Genomic DNA, 26572 nt, shown 5'->3' on the forward strand with positions numbered 1-26572 from the left:
ACACTTTAAAAATTAAGCATCGTTATATATATTAGTTAGTTAAAAAGTTTAACTTATATTATTAAAATGTCCCGCGTTCATCAAATTTGATGTTGAATTTAAAATATAAAGTGTTATTATCTTAGTTGGTTAAAGAGTTGTATTTGTTTTGTTTGGTTGCAAGTTCGAATCATACCTATAATATTTTTAATTTTATTTTTAACCGTTTTAAGTTTATGAGCGGGTCAACCCACAATCTGACTCAAGTATCCATTACTATCACATATATATCCAAATTAATCAGCTCTCGACCAGCAATCCGGACACTTAACAAATTAAACATATATTATATATATATATATATATATTAGTTAGTTAAAAGGTTGAACTTATATTGTTAAAATGTCTCGCGTTCATTAAATGTGTTGTTTAGTTTAAAATATAAAGTGTTGTTAACCTAGTTAGTTAAAGGGTTGTACTTATTTTATTAAGTTGCAAGTTCGAACCATACATATAGCATTTTTAATTTTATTTTTAATCGTTTTAAGTTTATGGGCGGGTCAACCCACAATCCTACCTAAATATTCATTTACTCTCACATATATCCAAATTAATCACAAACTCTCGACCCGACAATTAATTAAGACATTTTAAAAATTAAGCATTATTATATATATATATATATTAGATATTATTTTAACCAATAAAATTTCAATACCATATCACAGTGTTATACGAGTGAAATGAACTATAAACTATTTGACTAGTTTCTTAAGTTCATATCAAATTCCAAAGTTAGATAGTTAAAAAGAATTTTGGTAATATTTAATTTATTTTTTTTTGTGACAAGAGTTTATTCTCGGGATTGGTAATCATGAGTTCATGACACTCTTCTAACTGTTGACATGTGAATATATGTGAGAATTATTGATTTTTTATTATAAGAAATTAATAGTTTGTATAGATAAGGATGAAAGTTTATAATTATTTAAGAAGATAAGGATGAGTTATTATTGCTTAAAAAGGTGTGCGTTATTGAGGACTATTCTCTGTCAGGTTATAAATAGGAGATGAGTCCGGGTGAATTGAACATGACAAAATTTTGTGATAGAAGTCGTTGAATCTATGTGCTAGTCATCATTAAAGTTGTACCTCAAATTAATAATTACGGACATCATTTAATGTAATGGAGAAATTATGACTTTTCAATCAAGTCGAAGAAACTTAAACAATATATATATATATATATATATATATATATATATATATATATATATATATATATATATATATATATATATATATATATATATATATATATTTATAATATTGTAATTAGAATTAAAATTAAAATTAGAATTAAATTGGAATTTGAATTTGAATTTGAATTTGAAATTGAAATTGAAATTGAAATTGAAATTGAAATTGAAATTGAAATTAGAATTAAAATTTAATATGAATTTGTATTAAAATTAAAGTTGGAATTGGTAAAACCCTTTAATATTAAAAAATATTTTTGAATTAGAATTTCGATAAAATTCAATAGTGTAAATTTTTATAATTCTCAATTTCATTATTTTTAACTCTGAATTGTATTTTTTATATTTTTTATATTTTTTTAAAAATTAAATATGTTATTATTTTATCATTTAAAATACTATTAACGTTTTCAATCGATAATTAATTTTTGAATTGATGAGATTAAAATATGAACAAATATTTTTTTTTTTTAATTTAGTAAGTTAAGATTTTAAAATAATATATATTTCTTTTAATTTAAGAAGTTAAAATTTTGAATTGGTATTTTATTTCCAAATTTAGAAAAAGTCAAAATATTGAATTAATATTTTATTTTAATGTATAAAGTTAACATTTAGAATCGACAATTTTTTTTAAGTGAAAATCTATAATTTAACAAAATTATTTAATCTTGAGATATCATTATTTGTTATGTCAAACTAATATTTTAATAAAATAAATAATATATATTAAAATTATTTTTTATTATATTATTTTTTCTAAAATAGAAATTGAAATTGACAATTCTTTAATTTTTCTAAACATAATGGTTGAATTATAATTTAAATAAAATTCATGGAATTAAAATTAGGATTTGAATGTAAATTCTAATTTAAATTTCACTTCATCCAAATATTTAAAATTACTAGCAATCTAATATAAAAATTTAAATGTAATTTATCTTAGATCAAAACATCAAAATATAATTTTATTATTGTAAAAGATTAAGAGATAAAAGCTTGTAAGGTAATATTTATTTAACTGAGTTTAAACATATCATAGTCTCTACAAATCTTTCACTATCAAAATCGGTCATAAGAGTCGGTCACATAGGGTAGCTAAGACAATCCAAAATATTATTTTTTTAACTTAAAATGTTGTATCACAATGGTTCAAAATAAAATTTTACAATTTCTATTTAGTTATAAATTCAAATTTCAAAAAAGATAATATTTTTTTAACTAGACTTAGGCAATAAATAAATAAATCTAACATTTTCTTTTAAGTGGGTTGGACAACCAAAACTCGTGTTAGACTTTGGTATTTGTTGAGGAGAGATATTGGTGATGAAAGTGACTAAGTTGATCAATGCTAACCTCATACCTTATTTTTAATTTGGTGTTAAGTTATAAAAATAATAAAAATGGAGATATATAAGTTGAGATGAAGAAAAAAAAGTATATTAATTAAGATCGTTATTAGAAAAAAAAATATTTATGATAGTTAACAATATTTTATGGGTTGAAATAAAAATGAATTTTATAAATATAAAAAGAAATATTTTTTTCAACATTGTACCATATTTAATTTATTGTTTGTGAGCTTGTGTATCAATTTAGAAATTTGTTTTTATTCAATTAACTTAAATTAGAATAATTGTTCTTAGATTATACTATTAAAATATAAAAATAAATATTTTTCTTTAAAGTATATATATTTATTTACATAGTCTAATATATTAAAAATTCATATTATTAAAAAATATTAATTTTTATAATATTAATATAAATGAAAGTTAGTGTTAAATGAAAGACACAAATAACAGTAAAAATATAAACAAAATATTATTTATATATAAATATTTTAAATAAAAATAATATTTGAATTGATTTAATTTATAAAATCAAACTCAATCTAAATTTAATATTTATTTATATTTTTAAATTTATTTAGTATATAAAATTTGAAAAACATTTCAAACTTATTTTTAACAAACATTTTTTTTTAATTTTTTTTTCAGTATTTTTAATTAATAATATATTAAATATATATTTATATATATTTTTTATTTTAATTATTCGTCCATTCCGTATAGCCTTATAATAGATAATAGAAAAAAAAAAGTCTACAATTTCAATTTCTTATATTATTTTAAGTATACAATGTCTTATTATGTTTTTTTATAATAGATAATAATAATAAATTAATCACTTTAAAAATTTAAAGTATTTAGTTAAATATATTTTTAAATTTCTTTCCTAATTTATATAATTTTAATATATATAGAAACATTATAAATTAAATAACAAATATTTATTATGTTTTACTAATTTATATATATATATATAATTAATAATTTAATACTAAAACAATGCATTATTAAAATATATTACACTAATATATATATATCATATAAATTGTCTTTCAATTATGCATTATTAACACTAATTATTCTCAATTCTCGTAATACTTAAGCATTCCACTATGCCTTTTGGCTTTTTACTCACCCTCCATGTAAGATTGTTACAGTTTTCAAGGGTGTATTCTTAAACATTCTATTACACTTTTCGACATGATCTTAAACCTTGAATCAACACCATTGATGAACCCTTAAATTTTCTCATCAATGTTTGTTTTACTCAAACCAACATTCTCATCATTCAATTACACTTTTCTGCATTAAATTAATTATGCTCTGAATCACCCTCCGTAGACGAACCTTTAGGTTTTCTCACAAATGTTTGTTTTACTCAACCATCCGTGAACGAATCATTAGGTTTTCTCACCAATGTTTGCGTTACTCAAGCTAACATTCTCGCTTTCGCTTCATCTACCAATGTTCGCGCACCCACATATAATAATTATTTTTAGAGGGAATCAAATTAACCCGCGATTCGACCAAAATATCCATTTACTCACACACATATATATATTCAAATTAACCACAGCTATCGACCCGGAAAAATTTAAATTAAGCATTATTATATATATATATATATCCAAATTAACCACATTTATCGACTCGAAAAAAAATTCAAATTGAGCATTATTATATTATATTATATTATATTATATTATATTATCATGAATGTCGCGCGTTCATGAAACTTTGTGTATAATTTAAAATATAATGTCTTATTAACTTAGTTGGTTAAAGGGTTGTACTTGTTTGATTATGTTACAAGTTCAAAATATACCTATAACATTTTTTATTTTATTTTTACAAGTTCAAAACATACCTATAACATTTTTTATTTTATTTTTAACTATTTCAAGTTTATGGGCGGATACAAATTAAGCATTATTATATATATATATATATATTATTATTATTATTATTATTATTATTATTATTATTATTATTATTATTATTATGAATGTAGCGCGTTTATATATCAAATATATATATATATATATATTATTATTATTAATGCAGGGCTTTTATTAAAAAAAAAAAATTTGTAAAATTTATAATATAATTTTTTATTAGTTTAGTTGGTTAAACCATTATATTTGTTTTTGTTATTGTTAGGTTAAAAGTTCGAAACATTTGACCTGACAAATTTAAATTAAACATTATTATATATATATTATTATTATATATGTACAAATTCTTTTTCGAATTTTCGAAAGAGTATCCCATGTGCCTAATCTCTATTTAGGCTCGGTAACTTTATAAAAACCTATATAAATATGTTTTGCATAGGATAGTAAGGTTTCTAATTTTTATTTTAATTAATTAATATATTATATATTAAATAAATAAATAAAATCAGATATAATATTTTTAATTTAAATTTTAATTAGTATAATATTTTAATTTTATGGGTAAAAAGAAAACTTTTTTTTTTTGGTTAAGTTGCCTTCTTGTCTTTAGAGCCACTATTTCAAATAAGATCTTTCTCATTGCAACCGAAACCAATTATTTCGACATGGACCAAAACTTCCACCATAAGGGTTCTACATTTCAATATGGCTCCACATTTAAACTAATTTAACACGTCTTTTTATTTGATGAATAATTATTATTATAATTATTAGAAAGGGGTATTTTGAGAATGAGAATGAAAAGATGAGTATAATGGAAAATTTTGTTTGAAAAACGGGTAGAATAGGAATTGAAAAATATTAGAAAGAGAATTTGAAAAATATTTGTTTTTGCCATTCACTTATTTACTTTTTTAACGTATAATGATACATTATTTTGCTTTCACTAGGAGATTTGAGTTGATATTATTTATTTTTGTACGATACAAAATCTTCTTTCGAATTGAATTTTTCTTCTCAATTTATATAATTCGAATAATATTATTAGTTGTTGGTGGTTCGTTAGTTGCCAATACTCTTCAATTGTCTTAATAATCTTTTCTCGAGAAGGATACGAAATTACTAGATATAAAGTTGTTTTTATATTTCAAATAAAAATCACTTAAACAGATTTTTGAAGTACAACATTTTTTTGCATTACTTGCTATCCATCGCTCAAGGTCAATTTTTATTGCGCTCAAAATATTTAGTTGATTTTTTTTCCAGCAAATCACTTAACATTACGGACTTTTACAGACTTTCTAGATAATTAAAAAAATTATTATATTCTTTTATAATTTTAATTATTAAAAATTTCTCATATTATTTGACTTCTAAATTTATATTAATTGTTTTAATTTTGTTAATATTTTTTTAGTCTACCAGTCATGCGGCTCTCAACGGTGAACTTTTTATTTCATGTTTTGATCTTTGTTCTCGTGTGTGAGAAGTAGCAAGCAATATTGTCTTGCTTCACGTGAGTGAGCGCACATCGCTTCGTTAAAATTTTATATTCTCTCTAAACCGATTTTGTTGCCAGCCCTCGGTTGTTGCTTATCTGATCGTTCATCTCAGCTCGGAGTAATCAACAATTCTTTTAGAGATATGAGTACGACAATGAAACATTACATAAAAAATTTAAAATAAAATAAAATAATGAAAAATTAATAATTAATATAACATTTTTTTTATTTTATTTAGAGTCCGATGATGTAATTTACATGTAAACTCAAGTGGGAAAAGTTAAATGTCTAAAATTCAAATGTCATATTCAATTCCAACTAAAATATCTTAAATTAAAATAGGAATCATTAATTTGAGATATCATATTGTCTTCCTAATTAAATCGATAAAAAAGAATAATTAATTAACTAATTCATTTATTAAAATACTTTTTTGTGTTAATAACATTAATATTCTTATAAATCTGAATTAATTAATTTAAATATATATTTTTTATGTTTAAATAAGATACATATACCTATTATACTTTAGTATGTTTAAACGAAATTAATATTTTATAATTATATTACAAAAATAATTTATTTTGTAAATTTATTATTAAATTTTAAATTATTATTTATTATAATTTTATAAGATATTATATATTTATTTTTAATTTTTAATTATGATCAATTATATATTTTTAGATAACCACACCTTAGTTCAAGTGTAAAAATGGATTAGTAAGAGATTAAATTCACAATTACAAGAATTGAAGTGGAGTGGAGTTTATAGTATGTAGTCATGCTAAGTTTTAACCCAAATAAAAAATATATTTTTGTGAATTAAGTATATTTATTTTCTTATTTTAAAATTTTAATTATGATCAATTATATACTTTACATGAATTGACTTTTCACACTCTCCTTCATTTTATTGTGCTTCTATAAAATGAGAAACCAAACATCTAATTATATTCACACCTTATCAACAATCAACCATTAATATATTTCTTATAATTCATATCAACATCAATAACCTATACAACTTATACTACTCTATATTATTTATACCTCATTACAATTTATACCTTTATACAACTTATATCCTATATAATTTTTATCACATACCAAACATTACCCACATGAATTGACTTTTCACACTCTCATTCATTTTTTTTGCATCTATAAATTGAGAAACCAAACATCTAATTATATTCACACCTTACCATTTCCCCCCACAACAATCAACAACACCATGGAGTCCCTTCACTGGATTGTTTGTCTCTTAGCCGGCGCAGTCCTCCTCATCTCCACCCTCCTCCGGCACCGCCGCCGTAAGAACCTTTCATTGCCGCCAGGGCCTAAACCCTGGCCCATAATCGGAAACCTAAACCTCATTGGCCCCCTTCCCCACCACTCCATCCACGAACTCACCCTTAAGTACGGACCCATTATGCAGCTGAAGTTCGGTTCTTTTCCTGTGGTGGTTGGCTCCACGGTCGAGATGGCTAAGGTTTTCCTAAAGACCATGGATGCCAATTTCGCCGGCCGACCAAAGCTTGCTGCAGGAAAGTACACCACCTACAATTACTCCAACATTATATGGTCCCCTTATGGGTCATATTGGCAGCAGTTGCGTAAGATGTGTCTCATGGAGCTTTTCAGCCCCAGGCGGCTCAATTCGTACGAGTTCATCCGAGTCCAAGAGTTGAACATGTTGCTTATAGACCTATTTAACTCAGCTGGAGCCCCGATCACGCTCAAAGATCATTTGAGTACATTGAGTTATAATATTATCAGCAGAATGGTTCTTGGAAAAAGGTAATATTGACTCCTCTATCTGAACCAATATTTGAAAAAATGAAAAAGAGAAATTTCAAACATTTATATATCGACGTAATTTGAATCGGATCATTTTCTATACGTCGGATATATAGTTTTGATATAAATAACAAAAAGAGATGTATTAATGGTTGGTATAAGATTTATTTAAATAACCAAATAACTTTATTGGCGCCTGAAATATATTAGTAGGATATAAAAAGTAGTTTTAAAATATATTAACTTAATTGTTATTGGAAAACAGTTTAACAAGCCTAAAAAGTGGGAGGGTCAATAATCAAAATTATACAAACCATAGTTTTGTTTGTAAGATAACAAATAAAAATTTGAAAGTTTCTGAATAGTAGTATTAAAATCACATTATAAACACAGATTTCATAAAAAAAATGACTACAATTTATCTATCTCAACTTGTTGTCTTCATGTCCGCATCTTCCTCATCCCCTTCTTCCCTCCTTCTTAATGAAGTAGAATTGAATTAATGCAAATAATGATACATGTTTGTTCATGAAGGAAATTTTTAAAGATATACTAACTTAATTTTTTTCCATAAGACATTTGTTTTGAATGGTTATTATTTTGTGTCTTTTTAGATTTTAAATTTATTTATAAACACGTCGATTATAAAAATAAACAAGGTTATATATATTTAAATTTATCCGAATACTCACAAAATTCAATAGGCCATCCCTAACTTTAAACTTGTGTATTGATTTTGTATTACTTTTTTTTAAATGATAAGAGAATTACCTAAAAATAACCATTCAAACAAAAGTTTGATCGAAAAAATTTCTTTGCCACTCTCACTTCTCACTCTTTACAAATATATAACTTTTCTGATATAACTTTTCTCCACCTACAAATAAGAGCAAACCCATTGAGGTTAATTTAAGCTTGTTTATAAGTTGTATCATAAACTGAATTTTAAGTAGATTACAAAATAAGAATTGAGTTGGATGAGGATCAAATATCAAAATTGACTACATATTTGAAGTATTTGTTAAGTTTATGGTTAGATATGAAAACAAATAAATGTTACAATGGATAATTTGGAGTATGTGTTTAACTCTAGCTGCAACTTTTAGAGATATGGTACCGGCATTTCCTGATTTCCATAACTGAATTTAAACCAAACAATTCAAATGAATAAGCACATATATGCTACATTTGAATTTTATTATTTAGTAATCAGTAAATAGAAATAATTGCATATAAAACAGGTATCTAGATAAAGACGTATCGGCATCAGAATTCAAAGAGATGTTGGAGGAGTTGTTCTTGCTAAACGGGGTATTCACTATCGGAGATTCAATACCTTGGTTGTCCTTCTTGGATTTGGACGGATACATCAAAAGAATGAAGGTCGTGGCCAAGAAATTCGACAAATTCCTAGAGAACGTGATTGACAAGCACATCGCAAGGAAGTCCACCTACCAGGAAAATTTGATGACCAAGGACATGTTGGATGTGTTGTTGGAGTTGGCCAACAACTCGACTCTCGAGTACAAACTCGAAAGGCATAACGTCAAAGCTTTGACTCAGGTATACACATATTTTTTGTTTTTTTTTTCAAATGAGAAGCGTCGTCAACGTGATGTTTGAATTGAATATTTTAGGATCTCTTAACCGGCGGAACCGATTCCACGAGCATCACTTTAGAATGGGCAATATCAGAGATGATGAAAAACCCAAAGACCTTCAAGAAGGCGCACGAGGAGTTGGACCGTGTTATCGGCCCCAACCGTTGGGTAAAAGAGAAGGACATTCCAAATCTTCCATACATAGATGCTATAACAAAAGAAACTATGCGTATGCATCCCGTGGCTCCAATGCTCGTACCGAGGGAGACTTTGGAGGATTGCATGGTTGCAGGCTACGACATTCCTCGAGGAACTCGAGTCCTAGTGAGCGTGTGGAGCATAATGCGAGATCCAACATTGTGGGATGAACCAAACCAGTTTAACCCAGATAGGTTCATTGGGAAGGTGATTGACGTGAAAGGGCGTGATTTTGAGCTTCTGCCATTTGGGGCGGGTAGACGAATTTGCCCTGGGTATAATTTAGGGCTAAAGGTGATCCAGACTAGCCTAGCTAACCTATTGCATGGATATACATGGAGTTTTCCTAAAGGAATGAGCACGAAAGATTTGAACATGGATGAGATATTTGGCCTTACAACTAAAAAGAAAATCCCTCTAGAAGTCGTGGTTGAGCCTAGGCTTCCACATATTTTGTATCAAATGATTGCAAACAAATAATTAATAATAGGGTTTCAGAGACGCATCTATATATATATTATGGGATTGCAAAAATGTATTACCTATCACTGCTCAAATAAATTATTTATTATTACCAAGTTGAGCCAAAATTAATCTCAATTCAAGTTTAGTCCTTCTTAAATTCAAGTCCAAAATTCTAATCTGGATTCATTCATAAAATTAATATATATATATATATATATATAATAATATTAATATTAATATTAATATTAATATTAATATTAATATTAATGTATATGTATGTGTAGATGGACGAATCTAAAATTCAGATTTTGAATGTGCTTAAAAAAACATTTTGTAGAAAATTTTGAATAAAATGAATTGATTTTACTATTTTTTTAATAATTTTTTAAACAAAAAATGAATTATATTAATTTTTTTTAATTATGAAATAATATCATATTTTTATCGTAAAAATAAATATATATTTTATTTTGGATTGGGCGAACCCAAACATATATATGTCCTAGTAAGAATGTAAAAGTTAAAATTGTTTGTTCTAAAAGTCAAAATTTAAAGTAGTAAATTTTTCATAAATTATAAATTCATAAAATTTTGCTTTTAAAAGATTTGTTTTATTAGTGTAAGAAACAAATTCTTAGAAATTTAAAGATAAATATTGATAGAACTATTTGAGTGGAAGTGAGTCATTAAGATGACTTCGAATAACATTTATTCTTTGGCAATTTATTTACATTATAACTTTATATATTATTATTATTTTATTGAATGTTGAAAATAAGCGAATTAGTTTAGAACCACAATTGTTACTTAAACTATCTTAGTGTATTGTAACTTCATATATATATTATATATTATGTATAAATTTTAAATGTCTAACGTATGTGTTGGGTTTTTCCTCCTAGGATCCTTATGATGGATGATAGTGGATTCTAAGTGGTCTATACGGTCTCGTAGTTCTTACTCTCGGTTTGGAGAGATTTTTTCACGCTAAAACTTTTCTTAAACCGTCCTCCTAAGATCCTTATGATGGATGATAGTGGATTCTAAGTGGTCTATACGGTCTCGTAGTTCTTACTCTCGGTTTGGAGGGATTTTTTCACGCTAAAACTTTTCTTAAATCGTGAAAATCATTTCTTATACTCATTATTGAGAAAGTGATCGACGAATACATGTATATATATATATATATATATATATAAGAGATGACAGGGAGCGGAATTATTTTGACAAAAAGTTATAGGAAATTATTTGTCATCTCTTGAGTAGATTCAAACACTAAGTTATAGGAAATTATTTGTCATCTCTTGAGTAGATTCAAACACTAGTAAAAATAATTTCAATAACGACGGTAGGCACAGTGAAAAACCGTCGTTATAAATAATTAGGGACGTTTTGACAATCGTCATCATTGTGCTTGTTGTTATTACTCAAAATCACATACACCGACCATTTTAGTACTGTTACCATAAAGTCTTTTATGTCGACGACTTTCACCGTTGTCATAAAATACTCTATAACGACGATTTCTACCATCGTCATAGAGTACTCTATGATGACAACTTTTATTTCGTCGCCATAGAGAGCTCTACATTCACCGTCTCCATAGAAGACTCTATAATAACCATTTTTATCGTCGCCACATCATGCTCTATAACGATGAACCTTATCATCATCATATAATACTCTATAACGACCACTCTTTACCCTTGCCACAAAATGTTTTATAACGATGACCCTTACTGTCGCCAAAGAAGACTTTATGACGGCAACTCTTATCGTCGCCATAAAATGCTCTATAACGATGACATTTATCATCATCATAAAAGACTCTATGACGAAAACTCTTACTATCGCCATAAAAGAGTCTATGACGATAAATCTTTTTTTAGAATGCTGAATTTCGTTTTTCTTTCGGAGTGCAACTAATTCTCGCAGGTTAAACACATAACCCACAAACCCACTTAACCAATTAACTAGGCGATCAGAACTTGTCACCTGACGGGCTCGAACCCAAGACCTCTATGGAGGCTTGGAATATCCATCTATTTTTGCCGCTAGACTAAAAGAGGGGATAAAATTCTACAAGATGTTCTGAAAGAGACGAGTGTTATTGGGTTATGGTTGAAGTTCTAATATCAGTTTAGAATTCATGATCATTCTACTTGCTCAATTATGAATCACAAAGATTAACTATAATAAAGAGATGTGAGAAAATCTAAACAAAGAGAGTAATACACTATAGACTCTTAGCAAAACAATCATGTTCTTTCTCTTTCGAGTCAATTGCCTATTATAAATGTACTCTTATATTAACTGCTATAAAATATTACAATCCAAAACTTACAAAAATAAAAAAAAAACTTCCAACATTCTTTCAAAAAATTTCCGTTTGAAGTACCTATAAATAATAAGAAAAAATAATGGTAACAAATCAATATAATAATGAAAACACAACTAAAATTTATATAACAAATTAAAATAACAAAAGTTTTAAAAAATACATATTAATCAATTGAACAATGAAAACTATTTATTAATTTTTTTAAATATCATTCAAAATGAACTCATCTATAAAACAGTTTCTTCACTAAATGCATGTCATGAAAAACAGTTTTTCCTTCTTAAATAAAGGGAGGTTTAAATAATGCCTGAAGGGTAACATAAACTTCAGTCCCTCGTTAATGTTCTCTTTAATATGGCAGTATTTTGTTATCTCGGCCTCAATTTGATTGTAGCTCTTCTCTCCAGATGCTGACAATAATTTTCCAACAATGTAGCAACCTAACAATTTATGTGTATAAAACACAATGACACTATATTTGAAAACACTTTCTTATTTATTTTTTTTTCTTTGTTGAACATAATTCGTTTGAAAACTAAACCTACTAAAAAACATTAACTAATTGATGGATTGTTCTTCTCTTCAATCATGGTATCCCCAACTTTTGTTGGTTTGGATGATGTTCCAGCACTATGATCTTCCTCAGATAATCTGCATCAAAATATTTTTTCATCGTCTAAAAAAACATAAGCTCATTTTATATTTCATTTGATTAACTATCTCTATGTGATAATCCTAGTAATAGACTTCTCCTCCCAAGGTTTTACCACAACCAGGGAACCAACATTATGTTGTGTCATCTACAACAAATATGATCATCAATGATGTAGATCAATAAATATATACTAGGAGGGAAAGCCTAAACCTAGTTAACAAGTATATTCTTACAAATTTCACTACATCATAAGAGTCATTTGTGGAACACCAAAGCTAGGAGCCATCGAACATTTTTCCTTTCACTTTCAATACGTCTAAGAACGATGTGCTCTCAAATCCTTGTTCTTTCATACGAGGGGAAGAGACAACAAATGTAGTCTCATATCGTGTGAACAAAAGAGAACTCGCTACGCAGATGTGCTGCAGAATTGCATTCTTAACCAGTCTAACATGCGAAAGTACATTTTGCACACCTCCTACCATATTTCTTTTACCTGCTTCAAAATAATTCATTCACTTAATCCTCTGGATCCATGTTTAGATTGATAAATAATTATACATAATCAAATTAGATCTATGTATCTTTTTTTATGTTAGGATTTAGATCCCCTAAATTTGACCTAGCAAATGATCTAAAAAAATACAAAGAAATAAGAACACAAAAAAGACACAGATTTATAGTGGTTCACTTAAAATAGTTACGTTTATTTCTAGCCCGACACCTGATTCCACTACGAAAGAAAAAGAAATATATTGTTTTTTGCCTCACACTATTTATATCTCTAAAATTATATTTTTTTTCATGTAAAATCCTTAATAATAACATATTTATAAGGTAAAAATTCAAGTAATAAAATTTAAATAACTCTTGGTGAGACATAATTCTAAACTCAAATACAAACTTAATAAATTTTAATTAACTTTTGTAGAGTATATGAAACGTCTATAATTTAACAACTCTTAATTTAAGAAAAAAACATAAAAAGGTATGATGTCCTTGAATCTTACATTAACAATATATTTGACAATTGAACTAATTATGATCAAAATTCCTAGATAGATCGATCTTACTCGTTAAAAATTTAAATTTATATGCATCTTAAATAAACACTCACCACATACATAATTAAGTTCTCCCACACAGTGATTCAGTAGAGAAAGCAAATAAAAGAAGTTTATGGAGAATAATAAAAAACATGCCACACAAATTCGTTCTTGTAGCTTTTGCAGAACAGAATCAACGGAAAACACTTATAACTAATTATAAACATCAAATCCTAGTTAAAGATAAAAGAATTCATTGGGCTGGACCTCTTACTGACCATGAGTACATCAAAGCCATGCACTATCATCTTAAAACAGTACACATGTCTATAACATCTATATTGGAAAAGGATAGATGAGATATTGGAACAAACATAAATTCGACCTTGAACACAGATCAATTAAGAACAGAAATACTTATCCCGAAAAAGCTCGAGGTTCAAGAAATTTCAAAATCGGTTCTTATAACATTATTTTGAAAATTAAATATGTCCCGGCATTTTTAAAATTAATTACAATAATAATTGATTTTTTTTATTAAATTTAAATAATCTTTTAGATTTAGGATAATCAAATCATAGAATAATAAAGAAAAACTGTATTTTAAATTAATTTAAAATAATTAATTTAAAATATTATTTATTTGGTGAAAGGATCAACAATTTTTATTTTTTAAAATTTAAAATCAATAAAATGTTTTGTATACATATACAAACGTATATTTGACCAGAGATTCTTTTAAATTCGGTATTTGTTATACTCGGAAAAGGGCTTTCGCACTATAACCTTTGTACCCATTAAAAAACGGTCTCTACTTTATAAAATATTGCCTTTTGAAAAAATGATTTTATTACGTTTTATTTAACCAATTATTTTTCAAGTCCAAAACATGTACATGTTTTTCTTACATTTAAAATTGTAGAATAATATTTAAATGCTAGTACATGTGGTTGATGTCGACGAATATTGAGAAAAGTACCTGAAAAATATCAGTTTAAGGCATTAGAATTTAAAAACAAATACCAAACAAATACATATCAATATGTTTTTGTGAAAATATTCTAAAACATATTTTGAAGTTGTTTTCGATTTTTTTTTTTAATTTTAAAAAATGGGTTGGGGATTCAAATTACAAAAAATAATTTTTTAAAATTTTAAAATCCCAACCAAACAGGCCCTAGTACCGATACTCTCGATCGAGGGTATCGATCCCTTGGTCTCGTTCTAAAACCCCTTGATCCTGGGCCGAGATCTCTTAGTTGGGTATGGGGAGCCCTCGGTCGAAGTGCGGGGACTCTCGGTCATGGGATAAGGAGCTCTTGGTTGAGGTGTGTGGACTCTCAGTCTTGGGCTAGAGCTCACTATCGAGGCTAGGAGCTCTTGATCCAGGTTCGAAAATCTCTTTGTCTTGGGCTATGATTCATTGTACGGGGTGCGGGAAGTTTTCGGTATTGGGCTAGGATTCATCGGTTAGGTTTAGGGAGTTCTCGTTCAAGGTGCGGGGAGATCTCGGTTGGGGCTAAGAATCTTTGGTTGAATATCAAGCCCAAGCTAGATTTTTCTCCGTCGGGTGCGAGGTTCCTCGGTCGGAAATCGAACCATGTCGAACCCTCGGTCGTACATCAAGAACATCACACTATATGTTTGATGATTTTGACTAGGGCTCCAATCTTTTGATCCAAAGGCATGTGGAGCTTCGTCTAGTCCCAAGTATCATTTATAATATCATCCCGATATATCTTTTGATCAGGATGATATTCCATTCAAATCAAAAAGTTTTGAAGTAAAAACCTGTCAATAACTTTCTATACCTCAAAGAATCGAATGAAAACAAAACATGAACAATGATTGTTTGTTTTAACCAATTCAAGAATTGAAATTTTCATTTTTATTAAAAAAATTTAGTTGATGATCAAATATGTTTGGGATTGCTGTGAATTGGTTTGGATATGCTCTTAACATCCTTAAAAACGTGTTGGCAAGGTTTTTGGGTTACTGTTCTTGAGTTTTAACTCAAAAAGAGAAACTCAATTTTCAAAATTTTCAAAATTTTCAAAATTAAATTTGGGTACTTTCGATTTAGATCATTGGATGAAAATCCAACGTTCATCCGAATGTTGTAATTCTTGTTGTAGCGAATCCTTTGAGTTTCTGTTACACTAGATTACTGATTTATTTTTATTTTTAAAATCTAAAGGTTTATTTAAAATTGATTTTACTTTAACCCTTTTTGGCTTTAATCTTTTTTTAAATACTCAAAATATTAAAAATAAATATGACAAATATTATGCCAATTTATTATTTGTTTTTATATATTATTGGGTTAAATTATAAATAATTTTTTGGGATGAAATGATTACCTCATTTCATCCTAAATTATTTATTTTAATCCCTTAATTGTTTTTCTAAAATTATTTTAAGATAAAATGAGTACAATATTTATCCCAAATAATTTTATTTTTTATTTTGATCATTTTCCTTATTTAATTAGGTTTTAATTATCACAATAATTAATCTAATTAATTATTTTAATTATGTTTTGGCCTTGGGTTAGTTATTTTGATTTTATTTATTGGGTGTGTAGATTTTTTAGTGTTTACAAACTCTATTGAATCGATTTTCCGAAAGTATAACGTAGGACATTGTTGGTCCGAACAAAGGTAAAATTTTTGTGTCGTTATTTCTTAATTTTATACTATTATTTTGTATTCTATTACAGTTGCTATTATTCTTTTTTTCATTCTTAGGGGTGATAGTTTTCACCATAGGTTACATATATTATTTCTATTATATAGACATTATATTAAACTTTAAGGAAACTAATATAATAATAATATTATCACAATTTATAATATTGTGATAATATTTACAAATATATTATTATATATTATAACATCTCTCCTCAAATTTAAGATGAAAATGATTTGAATAAGTTGAGGTTGAAGACAAGACTGTGAAATGTTGATGTTAGTTTTTCAAACTTAATAAACTCGTGAGCTCCATCCAATTACATGATTACAGTGTGTTGATTGATAAACCATCGAAGAATGTAAAATTTCATGGATATTAAATGTTGGGGTGAAATAACAACAAAAAATAAACTTCAGAGTTACTCATGAGTCTCGAGACCTATCCAACGACGGGATAACAGCGTGTTGCCTAAAAAGATAACCAATGAAGAAGGTAAAATCTTATGGGCATAAAATTCTAGGGTGAAACAACACTTGAAAATAAAATTTATCCTAACAAAATGATATTAATGTGTTGACTAAATAACCAATAAAAAACACATATAATTGGATTAAGACCAATAAAAATATGGGCATTGACTATTATGATAAAACAACAAATGAAAACAAAACTTAAAGAATATGATAGCGGAAGAAAATAAGAATATCAATCAAAATATCTATAAAAAAAATATTAAAACTATAAGAATAAATTATTAGAGCTTTCCATCGATGGCTAAAATAATCGATGGCGGAGGCAGCGGAAGATTATAATTGTATGTTTAAGAGCAAAATCATACCATGATGTTAGAAGAGAGAAAAATAATATTGTAAGGTTTAGGTTTCCAATTATGGGCCATAGAGCAATGAAAGGTTCTTATGGCGGTGTCGGAGGGTGGAGATGAGGAGGACTGCACCGGCTAAGAGACAAACAATCCAGTGAAGGGACTCCATGGTATTGTTGATTGTTGTGGGGGAAATGGGATGGTAATAAAGGTGTGAATATAATTAGATGAATGGTTTCTCAATTTATAGAGTACAAGAAAATGAAGGAGAGTTTGAAAAGTAGAATTCATGTGAACATGAATTTATTCTCCCCAACAATTTAGTTAATAGTTTCACTCATTCTTATCTTGATATTTATTTATTTATTTTGAAGTGATGTAGCAATGAAGTTAAATGAAGTTAGAATGAACTCATGGTCATACACTCCAGTTCAATCAAACCTGATTTTGATATTTGATCTCTAACAAAGATTAAAAAGTTATCTTATATTTAAAATTATAATAAGAAATGTACAAAGTAAATTATACTTTTTAATATAATTATAAAAGATTAATCTCGTTTAAATATATTAACGTTATAAGTATCTCATTTAAACATATAATTATTATAAATAATATTTAAATTAGTTAAGTTAAATTTATAAGATTATTAATGTTATTAACAAAAAAAACATATATTTTAATAAATGAATTAGTTAACTAATTATTATTTTTTTATTATTAATTTAAGACATTTTAAATAAGAATTGAATTAGTGACATAGTAATATTTTGATTTTAGACACCAATTTTTATCACGTGAGCTATTATATATAATAATTTTAAAAAAATTAAAAATAATATTATATTAATTATTAATTTTACATTATTTAATTATTAATTAGTTTTTAATTATTTAATTATTAGTTATTTTTCATTATATATATATATATATATATATATATATATATATATATATATATATATATATATATGTATATATATATATGTATATGTATATATATATATATATATATATATGTATATATATATATATATATGTATATATATATATATATATATGTATATATATATATATATATGTATATATATATATATATATATAGCTATATATATATTATAGCTGACATTAACTCTATTTATCTTGTTTTTGTGTTCTATTTATCTTGTTTTTGTGTTGAAAATAATTAATAATTAAAAAAAATAGTTATATATAAAAAAAATTAAATTAAAAATTAATATATATATAAATTAAAATAGTTGAATGGAAATTTAGAAGTTAAATAATATGATAAATTTATAATAAATAAAATTATATTAAAAAAAAGTATATTAATTTTAGTTTTTTAGGATGAGTCTAAAATTTATAATAATAAATAATGAAGTAAAACAAACCGAACAAACTAACCCAATAATATAAAAAAATATTTATTAAATATTTTGGGCGTAAATAATGAATAATAAGAGATGCATGTAAGAATGTCTACAACTTAAATATCCATTTAGTGAATTTTTATTGGAAAAATAAAAAAAAATTAAATTTAATAATTTTCTATCATTTACCGCTAATAAGATGACAAATATTAACTCAAATAAAGATCACTAAGACAATTTTAAAATATTATTTGGATTATAAAAGTTTGTGATTAAAATACGATCCGACATTAGTAGAATTGAACAAAATACAATACAAACTCAAATCTAAGTTGGTGAAAATAGACATTACTTCATCCAAATATTAAGGCTTGTTCGGTATTGGATTTAAAAAAAAAACATACAAATTAAACATCATGTCACTCTATTAAAAATAATCATTACCTTCTAAAAGGGAAATTTGATCAAATGACCCTGAAAAGGGGTCTTATTTAAAAACTAACCTAGCCCAAAAACAATTTGCAAAACTAACCTTTTTTCAAAAAAATTGACTATTTTACCCTTAATATATATATTTATTTATTTTTCTTTTCCCCCTCATTTTCTCTTCTCTTCTTTCCCTCTTCTCCCTGGGCGACCGTTGCGCTCCCACTGCTCTCCCCCGCTACTAACCTCCATCATTCCCCGACGATCGCCAAGCAACGCGGGACACTTCCTCGCATCAACATTCACCATTCATCGCTTGCATATTCAGGTGAGTTTTTTTTTCCGCTTGCATGTTGAGTATGATAGGTTTTAGGGTTTTAGGTTTTTAGGGTTTTAGGTTTTTAGGGTTTTAGGTTTTTAAGATTTTAGGTGAATATTTTCTGGTTTGAATGGTTTGGATGTGGTTTGAATAAGTATGAATGGTTATTATTTTGACTAAATGTGTGAGAATCTTTATATATATTACGTCCCATGCAAATTGTATTTTTCGTTCTTGAGACGCAAATTATAATTTGCGTGGGACGAAAAATGCAATTTGCGTCCCACGAAAAATGAACTTTGCGTCCTTCGTCCCTCGTATACTACACATTACGCCCCACAAAAAATGCAATTTGACACTTGCATCCCCATCATCATTAATCTAACAAACTATTTCTTTGCAGATGGCACCAACCAAAACCATTTATTAGTAATTTTACTAGTCGTGTTTTATGGAACTCCACTCGCACCAGCTTGGCAAGGGTAAAGAAGAGATTTACTGACCTTAATCTTTTGGATAGGGCTTTGCAAACCCAATCCAGCATCTATTCAAAGCCCCGACAATATTTTTCTCAGGAACAATACTCCATCAGATGTTAATCAAAAAAATCCGCTCAAATTCGAAGGAGACAAGGTTCATAGTCAATGGTGAGGAGGTCTGTTGAGGCATGACGAATTATGTCTTAGTGATAGGCCTCAACTTTGGCGGATTTCCTTTGGTGGAAAACAAGAAAGGTGAAGAGTGTCCACCCTTGGTCCAAAAATATTTTAGTGGGAAAATGATGGTTAGAGTGATAGAGGTTGAAGCCTGTTTCCTCCAATGCTCTGATAAGGAGGATGCATGGAAGATGGGACTCATATACCTTATTTACCAGTTACCTCTTAGAAGTTGATAATAGGAGGATGGTAAGTATGGAAATCTTTCGCATGGTGGAGGACATGAAGTTGTTCCTCCAATATCCATGAGGAAAGGTGTCCTTCAGAGCAACCTTAAAGGGTATTGACAAATATATGAAACACCTCCGGGAGGTGTATCTCGCCAAGAGGTAAACCTGGAAGGGGAAAGGCGTATGTGATGTCGCTTATACTGTACATGGGTTTGCACTAGCCTTCTAAGTGTGGACCTATGAGCTTATCAAGACATTTGTCCCCAAATTTGCTGAAAGGACAGTGCGACAAGAGCCTACATGCCCAAGGATATTGCTCTATATATCCTTCAGGAGTTATTCTGTCCAGGAGGTAGACACTACCATCCAGGAGTGCAATGTTTTCACCAAAATTGATGAGTCTGAGGAGAAGAAGAGGCAGTACTCTGGGGAGGACTTTGAAGATATGAGAGGCAACATTTATGATGAATTCTTTGAATTGGATGGGAGGAAGAGAAAGAATGAAGATGAAAGGACTACCAAACCGCCGACCAAGAAGAGGAGACTTATTAGTCCCTAACTCCACAACCTTAAAACTAGCCAAGACACCTCTCGGTCATCTCGGCCAGTCCCTTCTACGACGACCCCTCAAATTAATGAAGAAAATTCTGCATCTAGTGTTGAACCCAATCGAGTGTCTCAAGCCCATACTGATGCCAAACTTGATGAGCTGACAAAGGATGTAAAGGAGCTTAAAACTGAAATGAAGCTCATCAAAAAGAATCAACATCTTATAATCACATTATTGGGGGAAATAAAAGGAACAAAAGAATGTTAATTTAATGGAGAAGGATGATGGGACCCACGCATTCTACACATTGTGCCCCGCGCATTTTGCACTTTGCGTGGGACGCATAATACACATAGTGCCCCTTGCCCCACACATACTGCACATAGTGCCCCTTGCCCCCACGCCTACTACACATTACGTCCCTTACATACTTCACTTTACAAATCACATAATGATCACATGCATGCATTAAACTACAAATAAGCAAACAAACAAAGAGTTAGATAAATATATCATCAATCATCTCATCACATGCATCCATTAAGCTATAAATCACATAATGCCAAAAGACTTCTTGTTGATCATGTACTACAAATCATAAGCCACTCATAATGCCAAAAACTATAAATCACTCTTTTTTATTCATGCCAAAGGTTGTGCACTAGATTGTGAAGGTTGTGTATAAGATTTTCTTGCAGTAGATGGTACAGGCATCATTGATGAGCGTGTTGCCCTATTATGGCCTCGATCGCCGCATGAGTTGCACCGTCTCTATTCCTTACGAGACTCACCTTGTGATGGCCTACACTTTGTTGTTGTCCGTCTTTTCTTAATCTAGATAGGGGCTTTAGGCATACTCGTTCTTTGATATTTTGTGAAATATCCCAAGAACCTTCATTGCAAACTGGATAACATGTCTCCGCATATGCATTGGACCACACTTCAGTTAAGTAAAATCTGAAAAATGTGATTTAAGTCATAGATTCAATCTTAGAATTAAACAAATAACTACATTGTGATTTAAGTAAATTATCTAACCTTGAGCAGCATTCATATGGAACATATTTCCGTGAACGGGCAGCAGCCAAGGCATGTGTACAAGGAAGACCGGATACATCAAATATCCTACAAGTACATGTTCGAGCTTCAAAGTCAACTTAAAAATCATATTCACTGTCATGCACATGGAACTAGAATCTGTTAAGCAAATTAATATTGTAGAATCTGGTCTTCTCGGCTTGATCACGTAAGAACTTTTCATAATATGGAGATAAACGTTCTGTGTGATTGAAATTTTTTTCTCTTCTTTGATGAAACCATACTTGTATTCTGAATCTTAAATAGTCAGTTAAGGTTGATATTGGATACTTTCTAGCATTCCTACTCTGACTATTGAAGCTCTCGACATAATTTTTTTTCATTTGACTGTCCTTAGCCTTGATCTTGTCAAAATGTTGATTGAACTATGACATTGTGTATGCACGAGAAGCCAAATCAAACTCAACGTGGTGGTTATCGATTTTAAATTTGGCCATAAAATTCATTTTAATGTGGTATGTGCATGCGCCATGATATGCTTCTAGAAAAACCGCAGACAAGGCATTGTCAATACTTGGATATCTATCGGATACGAAGACGAGATCCGGGACTGGTCTAATTTCCACTCTTAGTTATTTCATGAAATATGTCCAAGAGTTATTATTCTTCGAATCAACGATGCCAAAAGCAACAGGATATAGTTGCTCATTCACATCCAATGCTATCGCAACCAATATTTGACCTCCAACATTGTGCTTAAGAAAACTGGCATCAACGCACAATACAGGACATTAATAGCTTTTGAAACCCCTAATTGAGACGTCTAAGGACATGAACATATACATAAAGTGGCCATGCTCGTCCGTCTGGATCTCAATTATGGTAATTGGGTTATTCTTGTCCAACATGAACAGGTATGATGGCAATTTTCCATAGGAATCCTCCATAGTTCCTCGCACCACCATTAAGGCCTTTTCTCTAGACCTCTAAGCCTTATTATAGGTCAGATTTAACCCATAGCTTGTCTACATGTCTTCCATTATTTTCTTAGGCATGTGTTCATGGTGATGGTCCATGTACTTACGTTTAATGCACTCCCCAATTACTCATGATGGTGTTTTCCTCACATCCTCTTGCCTCGTCAAAATTGAGCATGTGTGTTCTTTTAGTAATTTCCGAATCTTAAACATCTCCTAAAATTTTCCTTTCACAGCACGCAATCTCCACTTGCAGTTCTCATTCACACATTTCACAAATCAAAGATCTTGTGTTGATTTATCCACTTTGAATTCAAAATGATTAGACATCGCAAGTCTATGCAACCTCAATTTAAGTTCTTTTTTGTCCTAAAAAAATGTACCCACTTCCAATCTGTTTTCAAGGGTTAATTGAGCAGGTGTTTCAACCTCGATTGGTTCATATGAATTAAGCCATTGACTATGGTTGGATGTTTTCCACATAAGGGAAGTCATTGGTTCATGGGGTGCAATAGAAGGAGCGGCGGCACTAGCAGCCAATTAACTCAGACTCAGACGCAGACTAGGGCATTGTTCTCCTTCATCTACATAGTTTACTAATATGCCATTTTGACTTTGGAAGACATCCTACTCAAATATAGGGAATTCGTCAAGATCATGAACCTCTTCCTTTCCTAATATTTTGCTTTCTTGAGTTGGGTGTGAAGGTTGTGACTTGTCTACTAAAGAAACACACAAAGGAGTGCGAAACTGGTGGAGTGAATTCAAAATTTCTTTTACATAGAACATCACATCCCTATCTAGCCAGATAACAAGAGGAGGAGCAGTTGTCAAAACCATATTATACTTGACTTTGAACACTAAATCATATCTCAATATGTCCGCACGAATAGCATTATAGACAATGTCAGTTAATTCATCATATGTAGTATTTTGGATAGAGTCACACCCAAACATGAACTTGAGACAAAAGAAGTAATACCATAATCAACTTTCCACTCCCCATCATAGAGGACAAAACAGCGAACAAATAAATTGTGATATGCAATTGATAGAAATTGACAAAAGTGAGTGGAGTGGAAAATACAATGTGTTGCAACTTTACGTCCCACGCAAATTGTAATTTTTGTGTGGACGCAAGGTGCAATTTGCATGGGACATAAATTGCAATTTGTGTGGGACGCAGACTGCAATTTGTGTGGGACGCAGACTGCAATTTGTGTGTGGACGCTGACTGCACTTTGCGCCTTTATATTTCAGCTAGTAACAAACATTTCAGCTAATACCAAACATATAGTAGCAAATTTCCGTTTGTTTTCATCAAACAAATAAAAGCTAATACCAAACATATAAAGAACATACTCATTTCGATGGAGTCGCATTGCCTTGCTACCGTCGTGATCTCGTGGTGCGGATGCTGCTAGAGTCGGGGCTCGTGGGGAGTTGGGGAGGGATAGGAACGGTCGCGTCGCCCGGGGAGAAGAGAGAAAGAAGAACTGAGAAATGGGAAAATGAGAGGGAAAGAAAAAGAAAAGAAAAGAAAAGAAAAGGAAAGGAAAATATATATAATAAGGGTAAAATGGTCTATTTTTTAAAAGGTTAATTTTGCAAATTATTTTTGGACTAGGTTATTTTTTTAAATAAGACCCTTTTCATGATCACATTTTACTTTCAAAATTATAACCTATCATTTAATTTTTCTCTCTATTAGTTTTTAATAAAACTCACTAACGAACCAGGCCTAACGAAGTAACTAGAATGGTGGCCAAACACAAAACATATTTTTAAATTTCTCTTTATAATTTTCTTAAGTAACTAGAGTGGTGGCCAAACACAAAACATATTTTTAAATTTTTCTTTATAATTTTCTTAATATAAATTTATTTTTAAATTTATTCATATTAACATACCAGCTTACATAAATGAGGGACACTGATCAATGTCAAAAGTATCATAATATATATATATATATATATATATATATATATATATATATATATATAATAAATTTCTAAATATTTATTATTTACTTTTTTTTTTAATGATGAACAATTTTTTCAAATCAATCAAATTAAGACTTGCCTGTAATTGAGAAAGGAATTTTTTTTACATGAAAGTCCCTAATTGAGGATAGACAGCTTGCACATATAAGAGTCGAGTCCTTGTTTGTTTGAACATTTTGGGAGAATGATTGATTATAAATTTATTTTGAAATTAATTTTATTTTTTAAATATTAAGTAAATTTTCAATATATATATATATATATATATATATATATATATATATATATATATATATATATATATATATATATATATATATATATATATATATATATAAATAATCAGTGTAGTTGAATTTGTACTCACAGTAAATCAGTTTTATATTCAAAATAACATGATTTACTTAAAAAGAAATGTGGCAGCCAAATTTGTTAAATATTATATAATGCATATTTAAATTGTAGTGGTAATTTTAACTCATAAACAACTAATTTGCGATGGTTTATCGGTTGGTTGTGATGCAATTCAACAGTGGATAAATTTGAGAAAGAATATTTATATATTTATTATCTAACACAAAATATGTTAAAATAGCAACAATTATATCAAACAAATCATTACAATAATAAAATCATTATTTAACAAATAAAATATAATTAAAAAAAATAACAATGTAAACCTAACAATAAATACATAATTAATTAATAATAATAATAATAATAATAATTGGCCAAGATGAGAATAAAATAGTAGCATTAAGTTGAAATATGGAGCTATAAAGTTGGAAGAGTGGTCCATACCGAAATAATTCGTTTCACTGTTTCAATCCCAATGATATTATTTGAAACTTTATTTTGGTTTGATTATGGATTAGGCATGAATGTATTCAGTGTTTGTGTCTTACTAAACACTAATAACTATTATAAAAAAATAATAATATGAATTTTTATTATATTAAACCAGGTCAATGTATACTTCAGAGAAAAATAATAAATTATAATGCAAAATTTCTCAAAACTCAAAGCAACGAACCAATTTGAAAACTTGAGTTACTCTAATAAAATAATTATTATAAATTTTGTACACAATATAAATTAAAAATGGTACAAAATTGAATAGAATATTTCTTTTTTATATTTAAAAATTCTTAAAATATTATTAACTATCACAAATATATATAATTTTATTTTCTAATAACCTTCTTAATTAATATACTTTGATTTCTTCACCTCAACCTATATATATCCAATTTTTATTACTTTTATAACTTATCACCAAAATAAATAAATAAAAGTTAGCCTCCGAGATTAACATTGATCACTCCATTCTAGGGCTCTTGTGAGCTGCTCGGCTTGAATTTGACTAATTGAATTTGACTAAGTTCGAATT

At 28.4% G+C, this 26572-nt stretch overlaps 1 protein-coding gene and 1 pseudogene across 1 annotated transcript; one reads left to right on the plus strand and one right to left on the minus strand.

Moving 5' to 3' along the window:
- Nucleotides 1–7202: 7202 nt before the first annotated feature.
- Nucleotides 7203–10126, plus strand: LOC124932483 (trimethyltridecatetraene synthase-like). The gene is made up of 3 exons (XM_047473120.1): nt 7203–7790; nt 9032–9353; nt 9428–10126. Exons 1-3 carry the CDS (start codon nt 7225–7227, stop codon nt 10067–10069), a joined length of 1530 nt encoding a protein of 509 aa, XP_047329076.1. The 5' UTR covers nt 7203–7224; the 3' UTR covers nt 10070–10126.
- Nucleotides 10127–12949: 2823 nt separating this feature from the next.
- LOC124929980 lies at nt 12950–13550 on the minus strand (annotated as a pseudogene).
- Nucleotides 13551–26572: the final 13022 nt, after the last annotated feature.

This window comes from Impatiens glandulifera, chromosome 3 (genome assembly GCF_907164915.1).
Source record: "Impatiens glandulifera chromosome 3, dImpGla2.1, whole genome shotgun sequence".
Taxonomy (NCBI): domain Eukaryota; kingdom Viridiplantae; phylum Streptophyta; class Magnoliopsida; order Ericales; family Balsaminaceae; genus Impatiens; species Impatiens glandulifera.